At 44.4% G+C, this 22,236-nt stretch overlaps 1 protein-coding gene across 1 annotated transcript in view; it reads right to left on the bottom strand.

Moving 5' to 3' along the window:
* Positions 1-22,236, bottom strand: part of LOC126248530 (sodium channel protein Nach-like) — a 157,288-nt gene that overhangs the window by 61,559 nt on the left and 73,493 nt on the right. Inside the window, exons 6-7 of the mRNA XM_049949625.1 lie at positions 20,845-21,040; positions 12,834-13,059 (exon numbers count right to left, since the gene is read on the bottom strand). Of these exons, the coding sequence (XP_049805582.1) occupies positions 12,834-13,059; positions 20,845-21,040 (422 nt within the window). The remainder of the gene's footprint in view (positions 1-12,833; positions 13,060-20,844; positions 21,041-22,236) is intronic.

Below are 22,236 nucleotides of genomic sequence, written 5' to 3'. Positions count from 1 at the left end.
ATCTTACGCTCCTGCTCCTCTATTAACTTACTCTTGCTACATAACCTGCAGTTGCAGGAGAGAATCTCACCAGAATGCCCACTGGCTTCCCCACTGCATTCCCCCCAGTGAAAATACTTCGAACAAGTCTCACACCGCAATCCACTACTCACGAACCTACGGCAAAGCCCACACTTCTCACTCATGGTAAAATTTTACTTTTTCTAAGTTCCGCTACTACAATAAGATGATGTTAAAAACCTGACCACAATAATCATAAACTTACTCCACAAGGGAAGTAACTACTATTATTAACATTAATAAACAACAAATGTGAATATAACAAAAGACTAATACAGAAAGAGAATCAAACGTCTAATGACACAGTAAGGAAGCTGAAAACAGTTCCCAAAAGGTTCTTCTGAAATTATTTCACCAGAGAACACAAAAAACACCGGTTGAAGACTACTAAAGTTCCTAAATAAACCACTATACACAAACAATTAATTAGTACTTAGCTTTCGATGCGCCGCTACAGCTGCAACTGGTCAGCGCGGAATGTAAACACAGGTAAGAGGTTACGTTGCTCGTTACGAAACACTCACAAATATCAGGTCACAACACAAGAAAGGCAGAGGTGAATGAAGAAACCACTAAAAGTCATTTATATAGTAATCGCGTTCTGCGTCAGTGGGAAGAGGAGTGGCTGTCAGTCGGTGAAAATAAGCTGCGTCTGGTCAAGGCCACCACGCGGCCATGGCGTACGTCCTACCAGTCATGCAGGCGGGATGAGGTTCTCCTCACTCGCCTCCGCATCGGGCACAGTCCCTTCACGCATGGTTTTTTACTCCGGCGGGAGGACCCCCCAATCTGCAGTGCTTGTGGCGTCCAGATTACTGTCCGCCACATTTTACTTGACTGTCTTTTATTCTCTGACCAGAGGGCGGTGGTTTCTTTGCCACCAGATTTGCCCTCTATTTTACAAGATGATGCAACGACTGTAGTTAAGGTCTTACGGTTTTGTGTCCTGTCCAATTTGTTGCCTCGGATTTTAGGGAGAGGGTTTTAATGTGCTGCTGGGTGACTGGCTCACCTAGGTTTTAGGTAAGAGGTCAGCCAGTCACGATTACCTCCTTGTTTCCCTTCGGTTTCTGTTCTCTTTTCCTTGTTTTCCTTCCTTTTTAGTGTATTGTTCCTTCTCCTCTTGTTTTGCCTCTGTCTGTGAGGATTTGAAACTGCGTCAGGTCTGTGTCTTTTAGCCGTTCTCCTTGTTCGCTGTCCGTCTTAGTCCCTTCACTGCATGTGTTCCTGTTTTTATGCGTTTGGGCGCTGATGACCCCGCTGTTTAGCGCCCGTAAACCTCAAACACACACACACACAATATTATCACAAAAACCGTTAAAATATGTATCTGAAACCTAAAAATATATAAAAAACTTAGAGAGCGATCTCACACGCAGTCACTCGCTTATGACGTCACACCAAAGACTCTTGTAGACCAGAGCAGAAGAATTGTCCACTGTTCTTTGAATAAGGTTTGCGTATCTCAACCACATACATCAGAAATCCCCCTGCTGAATTGAAGCATGCGGATTTCCTTGGACAATGGGCAGTGCCGTGCGCGTAAAATCCTTATGATATAGTGTTTACTGATAAGATTGGCATGATATGAAGGAACTGAGACCGCATGTTTCATTTAGTAGTAACACCATTGACGTTTATTCGAAACGTCTCTCCACACTGCAGACTGCCACATCACAGTCAACGCTATAGCGTCTGACACAGGGCCGGCCACGCCATGCCAAGTCGCATGCGAGCCGGTTGTGTGGGCCGTGGCTCAGCCTGTCTCTGGTTTGCTCGGCTCTTGAAAGAATTACAGGGATAGTTTTCTAAACGTTTTGAGAACACTGCCATTCTTACATCTGTTTTCGAGTTCGTTTTGAGACCTTTTGTCATTTCAGTTGAAAGTGTCCCTATGTATTTGCACATGTAACTGATTGATCTGCAGTGAATATTCTCCGCTTTAAAGACAAATCCTTTTAGGTTAAAACTGTCCAGGACGTCTACATTGTTTCTCTCAGGTAGAGTTTCCACCTCTCCACAATGTGGTTGCAAATGTGCTACAATATTTTGATCAGCATACTTGTGTGAAAGACCTTTTTTACATTATGAAAGTAAATAAGTCCCGATTACATAGCAAACTGAGTATAAAAATTTGAGAACCTGTCTGCGTCTGTCAGTATGCCGACATTTTGTACTAGATGAAAATTATAGTATGTTTTCAACATGCCAAAAATAACGAAATAATACTGAAACTTGGTTTCACTTGTGATCTCTGTTGTTGAGAAATATGAAACAAAGTCGCATGCAGTGCGCCGTATTGCTTTCTAAATACACCGCGTTCGCTGTTCACCTCTCTTCCCCTCCTGCCACGTAGCGCGTCGTAACGGCAGAGGAAGTGTGCAGCCGATTTCTTGGCCATCCCTGGTCCACGTGCGCCCATCATTAAAGTACAAGACATTTGCCGGCCTCGGCGCCAGAGCGGTTCTAGGCGCTTCAGTGCGGAACCGCGCGACTGCTACGGTCGCAGGTTCGAATCCTGCCTCCGGCATTGATGTGTGTGATGTCCTTAGGATAGTTAGGTTTTAGTAGTTCTAAGTTCTAGGGGACTGATGACCTCAGATGTTAAGTCCCATAGTGCTCAGAGCCATTTGTCACATTTCAACAAAACAATTAGCCAATGATGACACCAACAACATCAGACATACACACATCAAGGGATTTGTGATTTTCGAATAGTGGAGGGCGAAAGAGCCGCGCGGGATTAACCGAGCGGTTTGTGGCGCCGCAGTCGTGGATGTGCGGCTGGTCCCGGCGGATGTTCGAGTCCTCCTTCGGGCATGGGTGTGTGTGCACTTAATTTAGGTTAAGTAGTGTGTAAGCTTATGGACTGATGACCTTAGCAGTTAAGTCCCATAAGATTTCACACACATTTGAACATTTTTAGGACGAGAGAATGACTTATGTGGTACCAGCGCTGCCCACAGAAGAAGGTATCGAACTATTGCTGGATAATGCTGTTATATGCAGAGGCGGCACAACACTGGAAAAAGGTAGCTAATTCCGAGGAAATCTGCAAACGATCGACGGTTGGTGTAGGAAATGGCAGTTAATAAACGCGGAAAGACCCTTTAAAACTTAATTGCGCGACTGACAACCAATAACTGCAGTCCCATCTGTCAAATACCTGGGAATTTGCGCAGGAAGCGACTTACAGTGGAAAGACCGCATAAAAGAAATCGTTGGAAAGCCAGTTGTCAGACTGAGGTTCATTACAACAATCCTCTGAAAGAACAATCCATTCGTGAAGGAGCTTACAACTACCACGTTCGGTTGACATTTTCATAGAATTACTTTGTCTGGAATCCTTACCACGCAGGGCTGATAGAGGAAATAAAGAAGATCCGAAAAAGAAGAGCGCGTTACATTGTGATTTCGTTTAGTAAGTGTAAAATGTTTAGGTGTAAGTTCTTTATTTGTAGGCACGACCTGTTTTGCAGCATCACCAGGTGCAATAAAATCATGTTCATATGGAGATATGAGACTGATTTTATTGCGCCTGACGATTATATATACAAGCTGTGGCTGCCCTAAATACAGAGTACAAAAGCTTCTCGGAGACGCTTAACCAACTCGACTGACAGACGATAAGAGAGAAGTGTGGTACTTCATACTACAATTTGCTATGAAAATTCCAAAAAGGTACATTCCTAGTACCGCCGACCAGCATATTGTTTCCGCTTATAACGAAATAATACTGAAACTTTGTTTCGCTTGTGATCTCTGTTGTTGAGAAATATGAAACCAATTAGCACGCTTTGCTTTCTAAATACACCGCGTTCGCTGTTTACCCCTCTTCCCCTCCAGCCAGTTAGCGTGTCGAAACGGCGGAGGAAGTGTTAAGTCGCCCCTGCTCCACATGCGCCCATCGTTAAAGGAGTTTTACCCTCTTCCCCTCCAGCCAGTTAGCGTGTCGAAACGGCGGAGGAAGTGTGAAGTCACCCCTGCTCCACATGAGCCCATCATTAAAGGAGGTTAAAGGAGGTTTTCTTGCGAGAAAACTGTGACAGTAAAATGAGAGTGATTAGAACTGGTACGGAGACATACAAATAGTCGCAACTCGAACGAGAAAGAGAGAAGTGAAAGTGGTACACCAAATACCCTTCACCACGCACCGTAAGATGGCTTAGCGTTAACAGGTGTAGATTTAGATGCAGGCGGGACTGAATCCCCCGCAGCAGACACAATATACAGGGTTATTTTAGATGATGGACTAATTTTAAAAATTTCGTATTAATTCAAGTACAAATCCAAAATGAATAGGGACTGATGACCATAGATGTTAAGTCCCATAGTGCTCAGAGCCAAAATGAATAAGCGTCATACCAACGAAAAGAGGAAGTTTCAAACTTTTTCATAATGTTTTATATCAATGTAATAAATTTAATAATTAGTAACAATTTTTAATTAATTAGTTTTTAATAATTATTTAATCATCAGAAATGTGATAAATTTTGTAGATGTTCAGTGTGACCACCGTTGGCTCTTTGGCAAACACCGATACGTCCCACACACGCTAAAGCGTGTCTGCTGTTACTGAGTGCACGGCAGCAGCGATCCGGTTCCGCACATTGTTCAGAGTAGAGGCAGGATGTAAACAGCTTCCTTCACGTAACTCCATAAGAAATTGTCACAGGATGTGATATCAGGATATCTCGGTGGCCAGAAGTGCAGAGCCAGGTTCTCAAGCCCCTGTGACTGATCTAGCGCTGAGGAAGGCAGTCATTCAAAAACCTTCGCACATCACGGTGACAATGGGGCGGAACTCCATCCTGTTGGGAAATGAAGTCCTGACAATCTTCCATAACTTGAGGGAACAACAATTGTTCTAACATGTCCAGGTACGTGATTCCCGTTACAGTTCTTTCCGCAAAGAAATATGGTCCATAAATCTTTGTACGGGATACGGGACAGAACACGTTGATCTTCGGTGAGTCTCTTTCGTGTTGCAACGGTGAATGTGGATTTTCCAAATCGCATACGCCAACATTCTGTCTGTTGACTGTTCCACTAAGGTGGAATTTCGCTTCATCGCTAAAAATTACACGCCGTAGAAATGCGTCATCCTCCATCTTTCCTACCACATAACCGCTAAATGCGAAACGCTTCTCTTTATCATTGGGGTTGAGAGCCTTTACAAGTTTTAATCGGTAGGGTTTGTACAGCAAACGCCGTCTCAGAACTTCCCTCACAGTTAGTTGCGGTATTCCAAGTTCTCAACTGACTCTATAGGTAGATTTACTGGGACTGCTCACAAAACTTTCTTGAATCCATCGGACATCATCGTTCGACACATGCGGTCGGCCTGTGCTTCTTCCTTTGCACATACTCCCAGGCTGTTTAAATTTCTTTAACCAACGGCTAATGCTTTTGCGAGTTGGTGGCTGAATACCGAATTTGTTATGAAATGCCCGCTGCACCGCAATTTTCGACTCACTTTTCGCGAACTCAAGTACGCAGAAAACCTTCTGCTCCATAGTCGCCATCTCACTCACAACTGACAGTGAAAGGGTATGACGGTCCTATTGCCGAGCGAACTCTACCATCACCGCCCGCCCGCCATCACCAGCAAAAAATTTTGAAAATGCCTCTTTTCATTGGTATAGCGCTTTTTCATTTTTGATTTGTAGTTGAATGCATATGAATTTTTGAAAATGGGTCCATCATTTAGAATAACCCTGTATAAAGCTGCACGGCCCGTTACGACAGTGAGCGCGAGGCACTGGTCTTCATCTACTGCGGCCATACAAAGTACTGCGTAGTCCTGTACCCTTTCGTCACTGAACGGCCGACTTCTCTAACAAGTGGTTCCACACAGCCAGTACTGTAGAGCGGGAGCGGCGTGAGTGTGACTCAGACGGAATCAATTTCGTGTTTCGATGTGTATTCAAGCTAGGTGGCACAATGGTTAGCGCGCTGGAGGGTAGTTGTTCAATTACCCCTACCGCCGATCCTGCCTTAGGTATTTAGATGGTTCCTTAGAATAGGACATAGCTGATGTCCTTGTTATATCCGAGATTGTGTTCCCTCTCTAGTCTCGTTGACGACATGTTAAAACCTATTATCTTCCTTCCTTCTCTCTTTGTTTCTGTGTTTGTACAAAATAAAATAATGTCCGACATGATACTCAACGCATATCTCAAGGAATTAGCACATTGCGACGTCATACGGATTTATCGCGTGTCTTAACTTTTCCTAGATGAATTGCGAGCTAGTGTTTGGTCGTTCTAAAACAACATGACAAGTGCTGATTGTTCAAATGGTTCAAATGGCTCTGAGCACTATGGGACTCAACATCTTAGGTCATAAGTCCCCTAGAACTTAGAACTACTTAAACCTAACTAACCTAAGGACATCACACACACCCATGCCCGAGGCAGGATTCGAACCTGCGACCGTAGCAGTCCCGCGGTTCCGGACTGCAGCGCCAGAACCGCTAGACCACCGCGGCCGGCTGCTGATTGTTCTGCTTATCATTGAGCCCTGCTATTTTTTGCCTCCGCCTGCAGCAGTGTACCGCAGTATCACTACCAAGTTATATGAGAATGGTGTAATTTAATCCTTCGATTACCAGCTACAAGCGTCATTACATGATAATTGGTAACACTGAATTTACTATACGACACAAATACCCTTTATGACTCTAGTGCACAGAAACACGATCGTGATCAACTTACTGTTGTAAATTGATAGGCATTTCAGATCCTCTAGGCCGCATTCTCTTGCATTTCCTGAAACAAACATTGGAAAATTATTTAGAGGTGGCAACTTGGATCATATAAAATTTCCTTCAATTTTTTTCTAAAAGTAAGTGTGCTACGGTATTTAATTACGAAGGTGTGCTGAAAAGTAATGCGTCCGAATTTTTTACGTTAATTATTAATTTTTGGTTTTTAAATGAGACAAAATTTATTGACATTCTACATTTCTATGCTTCATGGCTACATATTTATTTCTCAACATCCCTAACACTGGCGACGGTCACATTTCTCCCAACGAGACACTTGTTTGTTGACACAGTCACTGAAGAACGTTCGAATTAGTTGATGACGCCACAACCTCACTTTTGCTTGCACCGCTCACTGCGACATACTCGAGGCTCTTCTTTAACTTTTGGAAACTCTGTCACACACATCCAGATTTGCATCGCCGTTTCCTTGATCACCACCACGAGCAACCCAACGCCACACATTGCTGCTGTCGATGCAAACATCACCATACACAAACTGCCTATTGGCTTCTGTCTCGGATTCTTCGGCCGGCGTTCATCTAATGATTTTACTGACGTTTCGCCAGCGCGAGTGGCTGGCATTTTCAAATCTTCACCCTCCATTGTCGGTGGTGAGCTGGCGCGCCAACGTCCGAGGGCTTCTCCGCGGTCATTACCGGAGAGGGTTCTCCTCTTGCTATCTGCGACGATCGTTCGCTGCAGTACGGGAAGCCGGGATCCGTTTACCGTAAGGCTTTCCTCTTTCTTGTTGAAGCAGTTCGCGTGTTTTTGTATTTCTACAGCTTCTCTGAACAATCGCGTTTGATAGTGCTTCTCTACAGCCAGAACTTCCGTGTCGGCGAATTTTATTACGTGGTCGGTCTCATTCAGTGCGTGCTCTACCACGGCCGATTTCTCCACGTGCCCCAACCTGCAATGTCACTTATGTTCTTTGATCCTGGTGTTGATTGATCGTCCAGTCATTCCGACAAACTTTTCCGCATGTGCATAGTATACGGTATATTCCCGACATCGCAAGTGGGTCCGTTTTCTCCTTTCCCGATCTAAGACACTCTTTGATCTTCCTTGTCGGTTCGCAAATCATCCTACGCCATGTTTGCGCAATATACGGCCGATTCTGTCCGTCATTCTGGGAATGTATGGCAGAAAGGCTCGACATTTCTTTTTCTGACTCTTTACTTCGCCGAGTGTTCGGCTCTGTTACACTTCTAATATAATTTGTCGACTACCATTGCTCCTCAGAACACTTTCCAGCTGTTCCATTTCGCGAAACGTCGGTAAAATCATTAGATGAACGTCGACCGAAGAACCCGAGACAGAAGCCAATAGGCAGTTTGTCAAGAAGTGGCCACGAAAGCCTTTACAATTTTGTAACGCCATATACAGCTTTCATTTCTCTATGGATTTCAGTTGTAGGCACGTCTTCTGCGGTTGGAAACTCGATTACAGTACGCTGTTTCTCACGCACGGACAGAATTACGTTACACCCCGCCATGTTACACGCTACAATTCGGAGTCCTCTAGCGGAAGAGAGTTTCAACTCGCATCAGCGAGGCGGGAAAATCGACCAGTAATATGCGTGACATGTAACAATTGAAACGATATTGAGAACAAAATAAAAAATTCAGAGGCATTGCATTTTCAGTAAACACTCGTATTTTTCTGTCGCTGCACCGCATTATTTCAGTTTATTACGCGAATACAGTGTTTACTGTTGTCGCTGTGCATCTGAAACTGCGAGCTGCGGTGAGACACTGCTCTGCCTCTACAATGCCCAAAACCCCCTTCCTTGCACACGCACACATTCCACCATTACCAAACTCATGATTTTTAGATATGTGTCCCACCAACCGAACCCTTCTTCTAATCAAGTCTTAACATCAGTATCTTTTCTTTCCAATTAGAACCTCGCCATTTGTTACCTGATTTACGCATCTAATATAATTCTTTAGCGCCATATTTTAAAAGCTTCTATTCTCTGCTCTTCTGGTCCAAGCTTCGAATTCCCTTGCAAATAAACAAAAAACAAAGCTGAAGTACAGAGGATTGCAGCTAGTGCTGTATTTGTTTAATATAACCGTAATCATCTTCTTATCCAGGAAAAAAGTGCGAGTAGGACTCGCTCTCTGAGGGTTCCATACAAATTTCATTATGTATATAAAGAATTCATCTGCAGGTTTTGATGTGCCAGTTTGCAAGCATCAATATATGTGACATATATGGCTGTACCTTTTGACTGTATTGGCTCAGAAACCTAAATTTCCTTCACAACCAAATAATCATGCACCTTGGTACTTCAAATAAATTTCTACTTGGTATCTCCACCTGATCTAGAGAAAAAGATATCTCAATAAACGGCCGTGTCTTTTGACTGCTCTGACTTAGAAGTTTAAATACGTGTTTTTCTAGCTTGTAAGGTTTTTTCTCAGCATTTATGGTAATCGAATATTTTGTCATGGTAACGGATGGATGGCTATTGTTGTGGTGAGAGCTATCTCTAATGCTACTGGAGGAGAATTTAGACCTTAGTATTTGATCTAAACTGAGGAGTTTTTCAAAATGCATTTTTTAACTGTTTATAGTACCTTGACATAAATCTCACACATGGCTAGTAGAAAATTCGACAAAACTGAGTGTTTGCGGTTGTAGAAATTGCCTGAATATAGCTAATTTTCACAATACTAGACATTTCCATTTATCAAGGTTCTAAAAAACACACCTAATCCTTGCTTTATACTGCATGGTTGAAACTTTGAACTTAAAATTTAGAAGTTGAATTTAACAGCGTTTATACTCGCTTGGTTTTACTTTCAGGCAATCAATCAATAAGATAAATCAACTGTTTGCCAAAACCGATTGTTAGACAACAATCCATATGCAAGATTCAAAATATTCTGAAACAGTCCAGTAGGTGAAAAGTGGAAGGCAAGGCTGGTGTCATCAATGCCAAAAAGGGTAAGAAATGCATGGTTGCACCCTCAAATGAAGATCTGAATATTGGTTGTAACCATTTTGAAACAACAAAGGAAACAACGTGCAAAGCAGGATGTCTGTGTTTCAGTGACCTTATAAATTTTCGATATACACTGACTTTGAATGAAAAGTTGAACAATTTCTTACTACGATACATAAGAGTGAAATTGCTTAAAAGACTCAGTGGGAAGGAAGATGATGAAAGTAACCAAAAATCTGTGTCAGTCTCATACTATAAAAGACAAGAGGAAGGCCGGGACTTCTGTATATGTCTAAACAAATAGAAACGTGACAGGTAATTCTGATGTTGTTTATAGCCTAAGCAAAATTTTTGTAGAATGACAGTAATTGTCTGAACAGGTTATATTTATTTCATATGTATTTTCCCAGGAGTAACCCGAGACACTCAGGCATATTGCCAAAATATATAAGCTGCAGGGTGTTTTGCCTAATGAGAATCGAGGTGGACGAGCTGACAAACTGCAGGAAAGGAACGAAGAGCAGAGACATTTCATTATGATACGTCATTATATTAAAAGCAGATTTGATCATTACAACAGAAATAAAGTTAAGCAGTCATGTGTTCTACTAGAGTTAGATCTTAAAGAAATTATTTGCAGACACAACTGTTCTCGAGTTAAAAAAGGGTTGTTGGACTGTTCTCTTACAATGTATGAAAGGGTATTCTACACATGTCTCAAACTAGGTTTTGGAAATCGTGATAATTACAGCTGCTCAGCTTGTGCACATTTTGTTGTAAAGCCAGCTCAAGATTTAGAATTAAAAATAATATAAGAGCAAATTATAGCTCGCAAAAAATAAGTGAAAAAAGATTTTTCAATATTTTAAATGAAAATAAAAACAACATTGACAGTTTGTTTCGACTGTCAGAAGACTCATCCTTTATCCAAAGTGTCTAGAGCAGAAGTATTTTACCCCAGGCAAGTCTAATTGTATAACTGTACGATCTTAAAATATTCACAAAAGACAGGACAAATGGAATTACTTCTTTCAGAGACTATTTAAATTCTTTAGAGCAAGATCTAATTAATAAGGGGGCAGAAAGTCTTAGTATGAGATTATTTTCTGATTCTTGTGGTTCCCAAAACAAAAATTCTTCAATGATGGCAATGCTTATGAGTTACATTGAAAACTCAACGGTATTTAAAAAGATTCAGCTTTATTTCCCAATACATGGTCCTATTTGCCTCCTGACAGGGGTTTTGGCCTTATAAAAAAAGAAGTAATAAAATACGAAACAATCTCTTTGCCCTCATAATATTATAACATCTTGGGAAAGTTTGTGGGATTAACATTTAGGGGTAGAGACTGGAATAGTTATGATATGAAATCAATCTCCAAGTGTTTAATTAAAGCCTTTAAGATATCTGAGGCAAAAGTACTGCGTTACGTATGAAGACCTATAACCAGATCACAATGAATTTTTTTTTCATACAAAGGGACAGATATATAGAAGATAGCCAGCCAAAAGAGTGACGCTAGAAGGGTTCCCTTTTCACGAACTGAAGTACTGTACCCTAAAATGAAAGAAACCTGTAACTGTGTTAGAATACATGTTGCGCAGTCATGAATATGTTCCTTTCCCAGAGATTAGTACGAGGGGCGTCAATAAATAGTGCAACACGGTTTTTTTCTGAAAGAAGAATGGATTTATTCGGGATTCCAGTACATCATATTATTCGCCATTCTTTTCGTTACAAAACCCTAGTCTCCGTTTAGTGGGACGGCATTACTACACCTTATTGGCAGGGCCTGTATGCCGGCAGGGCACCACTCTACTGGAACAAGTCGGAGCCAGAGTGCTGCTGCATCAATAAACGGCCCAACATACAGCTTTCTGTGGGCCAAACGGATGGAAGACGAAACGTGCGAAATCCGAGCGGTAGGCTGCATGAGGATGAAGAGTCCAATGAAGTTTTGTGAGCTCCTCTCGGGTGCACAAATTTGGGTGAGACCTTGCGTTGGTATGGAGGAGAAGTTAGTTTGCATTTTCGTTGCGACGAACACGCTGAAATCGTTTCTTCAGTTTTCTGAGGGTAGCACAGTACACTTCGAAGTTGATCGTTGTGCCATGAGAGAGGACATCAAACGGAATAACGCCTCCAGGTCAGAGATGACCCTTGCTATGACTTTACCGTCTGAGTAGCGGCATTGAACGTTCTCTTCGGAGGAGAGGTGGTGTGGCGCCACTTCGAGGATTGTCGTTTTCTTTTCGGTTTGAAGCGATGAAACCATGTTTCATAGCATGTGACGGTGTCCCACAGAAAACTATCACCATCTGCCTCGTAACTCGCTGGTAATTCCCCACAGGTGGTCCTTCGTTGCTCTTTATGGCCTTCTGTTAGGCAGCGAGGAACCCAGCGGGCACACAGCTTTGAGATTTCCAACTGCTGGACGCCTGTGTCAGCACTACCAACAGAGACGTTCGGTTGAGCAGCGAGGTGTTGGATCATGATTCGTAGATCACCTCGAATGAAAGTCTGTGCACGCTCCAACTTCACAAGAGACACAGCCGACCGGCACGCGGGAATTGGGACAGGTTTGCGCGACCTCGTTGCGAGGATGTCAGACGCCTCGCACTGCGACTCAGTGTGCTTTTGCTCACTGCCAGACATTCTGCAAGCGCCCATGAGTCTCTACAACGCTCTGGTTTTCGTCAAAGGAAACTAAATGACAGGTCTGTGGTTGGGCTGCGCCTCCGCTACGATCGCCATTTTGAAGGATACGTACAGCGACGCCAGCCACCGAAACTTCTTGAAACTGTAGAGGATGAAGCGGGAATACTAAGCGATGTCTCACAAAACAAATGCCACATTTTTTCAACCAAAATTGGCCGCAAAAAGTGTGTTTTATTACTGAACGCCCCTCGTAGCAAACTAAGCAGTGTCGCTGTTCTGAAGAGCAGCTTCACAAGTGCAATACGGTCAGCAGCCACTTGCACCGCCGCCGCGAGAAGTTGCAGCGGGTAGTCCCTGAAGATGGGCAGTGTGGCCAGGCGCTAGCTACTCACCCGTGTACAGGTAGTGGTAGGGCGCGCAGCCGCAGGCGTCGTGGATGAGGCGGGAGCGGCAGCGTAGCAGGCAGTTGCCGGCGGAGTAGCGCGGGCCGTGCCGGCGAGCCGCGGGATCCTCGCCGAAGAGGCAGGGCCGCCGCGACGGCTGCAGGCCGCGCATCGCCGGCGCGCTCTCCGTCACCGTCACGTCCACCTGCCGGCACGCGCACGCCGCGCTTCCACGCTGCAGACACAGAGCTGGGGTATGTACAGCTAGCCTTTCGGCGCTGCTGCCAGCGTAATTAAAATACTTGTGCTTGTACGGCGCCGCCGTAATTTTAACCACAAGGAATTTCGCAATGATTCGACCCATTTCACAAGGCTATTGAGCCGTTCTTCAGGTAAGATGATCTTTGCGAAAATTTCGAGAGGTCGAGTAGAGAAACTAGAGGTCGCGGTTGCGGAGGCGGCATGTAGACGGCGGTCGCGAGAGAGAGTGGGGCCACACGGGGAGTGAAAGCAGTCTAGCGTCGCATTGGTCGGCTACAATAGTCCTTCACTGAGATGGTCCGTGGAGTTGTGAACTAGTGGCCTCGTCTCTATTGATACCGCTGTGTACACTGCATGATGGGACCAATTCCGGCAATTGGAAAGGGCCACTCTTGCCGCTTATCGATAAACCTGAAAGTTTCGACTGTTTATAATGTAGGGAGTTGCATCACAAGCTGGTTGTGAATGTTTCTTATGAATCGAGCTTAATGCTTTTAACTGTGTTTGCTGGTTAAATGTCTCACAAGTTTAATAGGGAACAAAGTAGCAGGTGCTCGATAAGAGAGACTCAGTGACGCAACAAAAAGACAAACACAGACACAGACAGTCAAGGTTGTTGCTAAGCAAAGAAAACTGGCAAAAACTAAGGCACGTGATTGAAGAGTATCACCCAAGGAAGCATGGACTACAGAACTCACGTTCCTAAAGGTATCTTACAGAGAGCACAAACTACAGCAATACTTGCAGCACGCGACGCCACCCAAACAAAGGGAACCATGGTCAACACCATTAACAAGACTATGAAAAGACACTCGTGATAAACGACGATACTACCTAAAGTCAAAGACATCACAGGAAAGAGAAATTAGGCTTCAACGCTATCGTGACGCTAGAACACGATACAAAGAAGAAGTATATAAGACCAGGGGAGGAGACCACTGGGACACATATGTTAGGACACACTTACAGAACTACATGCGGGGGAGGGGGGGGGGGAGCCGTTTAAACTGTTAAAGTGCAGACTGAACGTATAAAGACTCCTACAGTATTACCAACAATACACAAAATTCGTCCTTCTGGTAGAACATCATTCATTAAGTCTGTCAGGTATGGCACGATAAGTGGAGCAGTTTGTTTGATGGTTTTGGGGTGGAGCCATCAGGGCTCAGAGCCTCCATCCTTAGAAATTATTGTAAAAACAGGATAGTGGAATGGAAGACTGGTTGCCAAAAGGTTATATAGAAGGTAACAAAGGGTTGTGCGCAAGGATCCAAAAGCGGACCGATTTTCTGGGACATAGCCATAGAATCACTACTGAATGCACTATAAGACAACGACATGGAAAACTGGGTGGTTGCGTACGCTGATGACCTTTTGGTCATGGTATCTGCAAACTCCAGGTTCCAATTAGAGAGTAAAGACGCGCGGCTCCTCGCGTTCATCGTTGAATGGTGACCGAACAGTAAACTCACTGGCCGTGCGGTTAAAGGCGCTGCAGTCTGGAGCCGCAAGACCGCTACGGTCGCAGGTTCGAATCCTGCCTCGGGCATGGATGTTTGTGATGTCCTTAGGTTAGTTAGGTTTAACTAGTTCTAAGTTCTAGGGGACTAATGACCTCAGCAGTTGAGTCCCATAGTGCTCAGAGCCATTTGAAGCCAAGTAAACTCACAATAGCAACAAACAAAAATGTTTAAGTACTACTAAGAGGGACACTGAAAAGAAATCCAGTTATAAGATTAAACAGCATATCTATAAAAAGGAAAGTTATGACAAGATACCTTGGCATTTGTATTGACGAACATTTACACTTTAACGAGTATGCCAAACTGGCAATTAACAAAGCGACGAGACTGACGCATAAACCTCCAAGACTGAACACTATAAGAGACAGACTACCCCTTTAGACAAAGGGGACATATTAGACAGCACTCTTAGAGTCAATAACGCGTTTTGAGGCTAGTGCTTTGGTACATCGATTATGCTTAGGTACGCATAAAACCACTCAGAATCCCGGGGCTTTCGGCACGACCTCTAAGAGGCACTGTGCATGGTGCTACGAGTTTTCCCTATACATATCACAATTCGTGAAACAGCAGCTGCGCACTGGCTGAAGAGGGGAACACGCGACAAAATAAGAGAAATAACTCAACAGGACATGACCGACAAACGGAAGTTAAACAAGTGGAAAACTGATACACGGCAGACAGATTGGGACACAACTGATAAGGGAAGACGAATCTACTCTTTCTTCGTCAGTATACGAGAACTGATGAAGTACATAAATCTTACAGGTGGCATGATGTACTTTCTCTCGGCCCATGGCACGTATCCTGTGATCTCCACGGGTTTGGCCTAAAATAGACTCGTGCCTTTGGTGAGAATGGTACATCTGAACACATATTGCTGATCTGCGATGCCCTAGGACACACAAGATGGCGTTTAGGAAACCAGGACACAGGACAGTTAATACGCAGACAGGATGACTGGAACTCCATAAACAACATCGCAAACGAAGTATAGCGAGCACTATATGCGGCATACAAACAGGAGAGACCATACGATAGAATAAGACAGGCTTCACATTGGACAGATCAGTAGTACATAGTGAAAGACACAGACACAAGCACAGACACGGAATCGGATGCTATCTCACACACAGGAAGCGAAGACGAGATAAACGTACAAACATAGCAAATGTAAGAGAATGTTGTACAGCACCAAATCAAATCAATCTGAAAATATAACTCTCTATATAGCTGTTCGTTATCCATTTCATAGCGTGTAACACTGTCTGAGAATGTGACATTTCTTTTTCTTTCATTGCATCATGCATGACTGGCTCGAAGCTTTACCGAGCCGTCACGCCTGATGCAGCTGACTATGACATTTTAAATCAACTCTCCACTGTTACCTTAAGTTCGGAAACACATTGTAACCTAACTAATCAATACATTAAATTAAGTATTACCACTGCCAAGACAACAAATGGAGCAGATGTTATCATACACGCAGAAGGTATACAGGGAAGAAATGTCACATTGTATCTAAGCTTGCCATCTCTTGTTTCTTCCATTAAAAACACTTAAATTTATTTTCATCTAAAGTTAGCTACAAGTCTAAACAAAATATATAGTTGTTTTTCAAATTTTATTCTTCTGAAAAATTTTCAACAAAAAAAGTACTAGTTATACAACTGAGTTTGTATGATATAACATATAAAATCACATAATGTACGACCTGCTATATAATAACAGGCAACAAGTCTTTACTTGAGAAATAAACAAAATAAATAAAAAAATAAAATTCCGTGTGTGGTTTAAGGTGGGTCAATGAGGTCAGATTGGTAGCAAATCTCACCAAAATTCTGCGGAACGCCATGGCGGATGTTTTACATGATGTTCTTGTGGAGTGCCCAGTAAAACATTTCAGTCACACCGCCGCACAGAATCGACATGGCCTTGGGATGTGGCAGAAAGGGCTTCATGAAACCACAGCTTATTTTGGGGCGTTCTCACACATTTCGTGAACGAAAACGAGAGTTCGCAGTGTGATGAACAGCGTAACGGCATTCTCGTCAGCCGTTGGCACTGGTGACGCCGCCGGACGATTCAACGCTTCTCTAAGCACATCATCGGCCGGCAACCCCATTGATCGTGATCGCACCCCTTTGGAGTGCAGTTTGGCAGCAGTTTCTGCTCTGGTACATAGGATGGAAGCACTATGGACAGTTCAAAACCCGTAGACGAAATTTGCACGCGATCTGAAATAGCAAAGTGTGCTTATGGTTTTTGCAGCGCTCCTCTTTCGCGCTCTCCTGTGCCGTGATCACAGAGAGGTGCGACATTCACACATTCACTTCGGCAACATCCTCAGTGCCACAGACCTGCGCTGGTGAGCCCTTCAAACATGTACCAGAACAGAGATAATCTGTGACGAAGTCCAAGGCGCTGGCAGTTAGGAAACCTCTTCAACACGGTTCGATTCCAGATGGCGTACTAGCATGAACAAGAGCAGGTACATAGTCTGCCTGTAGCCACCTATAATTCTCGTCACGGGTTTCCTGTGTGCAGGTACATTTTTAAGATGCTCAACAAAGTTCGGCGGGTGGTACTGAACTGGGCGGCCTTAGATGGGTGCTTATTTCGTTTTCTTCATGCATGTGTCTATGTGGCACCACTCTGTGATCACGTCACAGGAGGGCTCGCAACCGTAGGGCTGAAAAAGCCGGAGCACTATTTCCTGTTTCAGGTCACGTTCAAGTCTCAATGATTTTGAACTGTCCCTGTGCAGTAGAGCAAATATACCTGTTACACAGCACTCGAAAAGAGTGCGATCACGGTGAGTGGGGTTGCTGAACCACGACGTGTTTAGAGAAGGATTGAAGAGTCCGAAGTGTCAGCAGTGTCAAAAGGTGTCAACAGCGTCAAAAGGTGTCAACAGTGTCAAAAGGTGTCACGAACGTCATCCTGCTGCTCATCGCAGTACGAACTGTCGTTTTAGACCACGAAATGTGCGGGAATCGACGCCCCATGTGAAGAAAGGGTGGTTACATTGACGCCGTTTATGACATAAGCCAACACTTTTGCTGTCGATTCTAAGCAGCGGAGTGTCTGAAATGTTTCCCTCAGGCACACATAAGAAAATCGCGTGACCGTGGGTGGTAGTTCTGTATTTACCTACTGGTATCTGGGAAATCACCTAAAAACTAGATCCTATCTATCCAACTCACCAGCCCTCGTCGTCTACCCGCGAGACACCGTACAAAGTACGTAGAAGTTAGGCCATGGGCTTTTTTTTTCTTTTTTGCAGCAGAAGTAGTATCCACATGGTCAGTGAAATGAAGTAAGAGCACCACGGACTGCCCAAATGGCGACAATTGTTGCAGCTTCTCTCGACACGACCACAGACAGACGTTTGGTAGTGGTTGGGTAAACGATAGCACTAGACACGGAAGTGGCACCAAGCCGTCTTTTTGGACGAGTCTTGATTCTGAGTACAATATCACGATGGAAGTGTCAGTATGCGTAAGCTCCGTGCAGAACAAACATCACCAGATTACATTCGACATCGTCGTATGGAGCCAATAATTGCCAGAATGGTTGGCGCGCTCACTGAGTACTCTACACGATCACCTATGGTTCACATATTTTGTGATTTGTAAAGCAGAAGTTATATCACAAAACATCTTACGGTTAGCGGCTGTGCACTTTGAGATGTCGTTGACATACGCGCATTTCAACTGGACATCACAAGAAAGCTTATTTCCCGTGGATTACGTGATCTACTATGGTAGATGGGGCGTTTGATTGTTGCTCTGGTCAGCACGTTCTCTAGATCTCTCAGCAACTGAAATGTATTGGCAACGAGTTGCCTAGAGGATGGCACGCCATCACAAGCCAGCCACTACCATTGATGAACTCTGGCATAGAATTGAAGCAGCACGGAATAATGTACCTTTCAGTCATCTAAGCTCAGTTTGATTCTATGCTCAACTGTGCTAGAGGTACTGTCGTTGCCAGAGATAGTAATTTGCCCACGCTGTTTACTCCCAACTATCTAAAAATTTAATCATGTGTTCTTACGGCCTACTCTATCAGCATAATAACTAAAATCTTATTTTGCTTACGTATCTGAATGAAAAGACATTAATGACAATTGCTCGCCGCCCGGAATTAATTCGAAGTAAATTCGCTGAATACGAATATCTTGACACCTGAAGTGTTAGGTATAGATATACAGCTAGTAGCTATTAGTGACATAAGGTGTGAGGATGTAGATAGTGTGATGTATGAAAGTTTGGGTCGAGCTGGGAGGTGTGGACGGGCAGCCGAAGTGTTTAAGGCGACAGGTCGCTGTAAGTGAGACATCTGGGTTTGAGTCCTGGTCCAGCATAACGTTTCATGTCACTAATAGGTAGTATGTCTATACCTAATAGAGCTCATGCCAAAATATTTGCATTCAGCGAATTTATTTCAAATTAATTTCGGACGGCCGTCTATCATGACATACAGTGATCAGCCAGAACACTATGGCCACTGACCTACTATCGATATAAACCAATCCACGAGACAGCAGCGTCACCTGGCGAGGAAGACTGCTACTCAGACGCATGGCGTATCTAGTATCAGTGAGTGCTGTCCGTGTATAGAATGGGGAAGGCGCTCGATCTGAATTTGACCGAGAGCAGATTGTGAAGGCCCGCAGGCTAGGAACGAGCATTTCGGAAACTGCACGGCTTGTCGAGTGTTCAAGGAGTGCTGTAGTGTATGTCTTCGAAACGAGGTGAAACTGAGGTGAAACCACGTCCAGACGTCGTGGGGTTGGTTGGCCACCCCTCGTTACAGGTATCAGTGGTCGTAGGCTGGGAAGACGAGTAAAACAGGACCGGCGGCGAACTGTGACGGAACTAACATCAGACTGTAATTCTGGGCAAAGCAGAAGTGTTTCTAAACACACAGTGCATCGAACACTCCTAACGATGGGCCTCGGCAGCCGACAAGCCATGCATGTGCCAATGTTAACACTACGACATCAGCACTTGCAACTGAAGTGGGGACAGGACTATCGGCACTGAACGTTGGCGCAGTGGCTGTGAGTTTCACGATCTCATGAATCCCGATACCTTCATCATCTTCCAGGGGAACAGCTCCGTGACACCTGTTCTGGGAAAGGAGACAAGTTGGCGGCCTCTCCATTATGCTCTGGGAACCTTCACGTGGGCGTCCATGGACCCAGTGGAGCTCGATCAAGCCACGAAGACGGGTAAGAGTATCGTGCACTTATTGCAGACCACGTACACCCCTTCACGACGATCGTGTTTTCCTATGGCAATGACATTTTTAAACAAGATAATGCGCTACGTCACAAGACTAGGAGTGTGACGGAGTGGTTCGAGGAACACAGTGGTAAGTTTCAGTTTACTGTGCCCCCCCCCACCCCCCACCCCCCCCCCCCCCCGCAGTTCACCAGATCTGAACCCAATCGAACACATCTGGGATGTGGCGGGCGTGGCGTCAGAGCTCATCGCCCCTCTGCCCGGAATTTACGGGAATTAAGTGACTTGTGTGCAAATGGGGTGGCAACTCCCTCCAGCGACCTACCAGAGCCTCACTGCTTCCATGCCACGACGCGTCACCGCTGTTATCCGTGCCAAAAGTTGACATACTGGCTTTTAGGTAGGTGGTCATAATTTTCTTGGCTTATCCGTGTATGTCTGTACTTCGACACATGCAAGTAAATATCACATACTGAGGCGGGTACAAGACGATAATGTTATGGGTCTCGATTTTTCATCGTCTCACTGTATCTAGTGCTGCAATACAGAGTAAAGCTGCGAGCATTAAGTGATGGACGTAGGTTGTTATGGTAAAAGGATGTAGACAGTATGACATATTAAAGTTTGGGTCAGTCCAGGAGGCATGCACGAATAGCCGAAATGGTTAATACGAGCACTCGCGATGAGGGGGTAATCCGGGTTCAAGTTCGGATCTGGGTCAGATTTTCATGTCACTGATTGATAGTACACCTATACCTAACACAAGTGATGCCAAAATATTCGCATTCAACGACTTTATTTCGGGTGAAAATCTTGTCTGCTCTTCTTCCTTGTATTGCAATTTTAGTGGAAAATAGTGTAAGTGAAGATATGGGCTGTGAGATGAAGAGATTGGGTTAATGTGGGAAATCGTGGCACGTCGCATTAAACCAGTGAGGAGAAAAGGTTCACCAAGAGCTATATTTAGGCGTTTAGGAAACGTACTTGAATGAAGGTTTCCGTCCTGGGCCGCACGATGACGCTCCTGGTGGCGACGAACGGGTAGTCGACGGGCGAGTGGACGAGCACCTGCAGCCCGTGGAAGGAGTAGGCGGCCACGTAGTAGTCGTCCAGCAGGGGGTCCACCAGCACCGTCAGGCCCTGCGTGTAGCCCTCGCCCTCCACCTTGCGCAGCGGCCCACTGGCGCAACACACGGCGGCAGCTTAGCCCCCTCTGTCGATGGAGCAGCGTTAGTCAGAACATACTCAAGGGAAAAAATAAACGGCCTCGTAAGGTGAAGCTTCTTATGCCATCTCCAAATCGTCATCATAGAAACATCTGTTCTTCTCGTTTCCTTACATCACATCCAAATCTTTGGGCATGAATCTACATCTACATCTACGTGATTACTCTGCTATTCACAACCAAGCTGTATGTCTACCGTTCCACTCTCGAACGGCACGCGGGAAAAACGAGCACTTAAATTTTTCTGCGTGAGCCCTGATTTCTCTTATTTTATCGTGATGATCATTTCTCCCTATGAAGGTGGGTGCCAACAAAATGTTTTCGCAATCGAAGGAGAAAACTGATGATTGAAATTTCATGAGAAGATCCCGTCGCAACGAAAAACGCCTTTGTTTTAATGATTTCCACTCCACGTCATCATGTCTGTGGGACTATCTCCCCTATTTCGCATTAATACAAAACGAGCTGGCCTTTTTTGTAAGTTTTCGATGTCATCCGTCAGTCCCACCTGATGCGGATCCCACACCGCACAGCAACACTCCAGAATAGGGCGGACAAGCGTAGTGTAAGCAGCCTCTTTGGTAGACCTGCTGCACCTTCTAAGTGTTCTGCCAACGAATCGCAGTCTTTGGCTGCTCTACCCACAATATTATCTATGTGATCGTTCCAGTTTAGGTTATTTGTAATTGCAATCCCTAAATATTTAGTTGAATTTACAGCCTTCAGATTTGTGTGACTTATCGCGTAATCGAAATTTAGCTGATTTCTTTTAGTACTCATGTGAATAACTTCACACTTTTCCTTATACAGAGTCAATTGCCACTTTTCGCACCATGCAGATATCTTATCTAAATCATTTTGCAAGTCGTTTTGATCATCTGATGACTTTATAAGACGGAAAATGACAGCATCATCGGCAAACAATCTAAGAGGGCTACTTAGATTGTCTTTTATGTCGTTAATATATATCAGGAACAATAGAGGGCCTATAACACTTCCTTGGGGAACGCCGGATATTACTTCTGGTTTACTCGATGACTTTCCGTCTATTACTACGAACTGTGACCCTTCTGACAGGAAATCACGAATCCAGTCGCACAACTGAGGCGATACCCCATAGGACGTGAATGACGTGCTAATCGTATCCCTGA

Source organism: Schistocerca nitens, chromosome 1 (genome assembly GCF_023898315.1).
Source record: "Schistocerca nitens isolate TAMUIC-IGC-003100 chromosome 1, iqSchNite1.1, whole genome shotgun sequence".
Classification (NCBI taxonomy): domain Eukaryota; kingdom Metazoa; phylum Arthropoda; class Insecta; order Orthoptera; family Acrididae; genus Schistocerca; species Schistocerca nitens.
The sequence above is the reverse complement of the archived record's forward strand: the minus strand, read 5'-3'. Positions and strand labels throughout refer to the sequence as shown.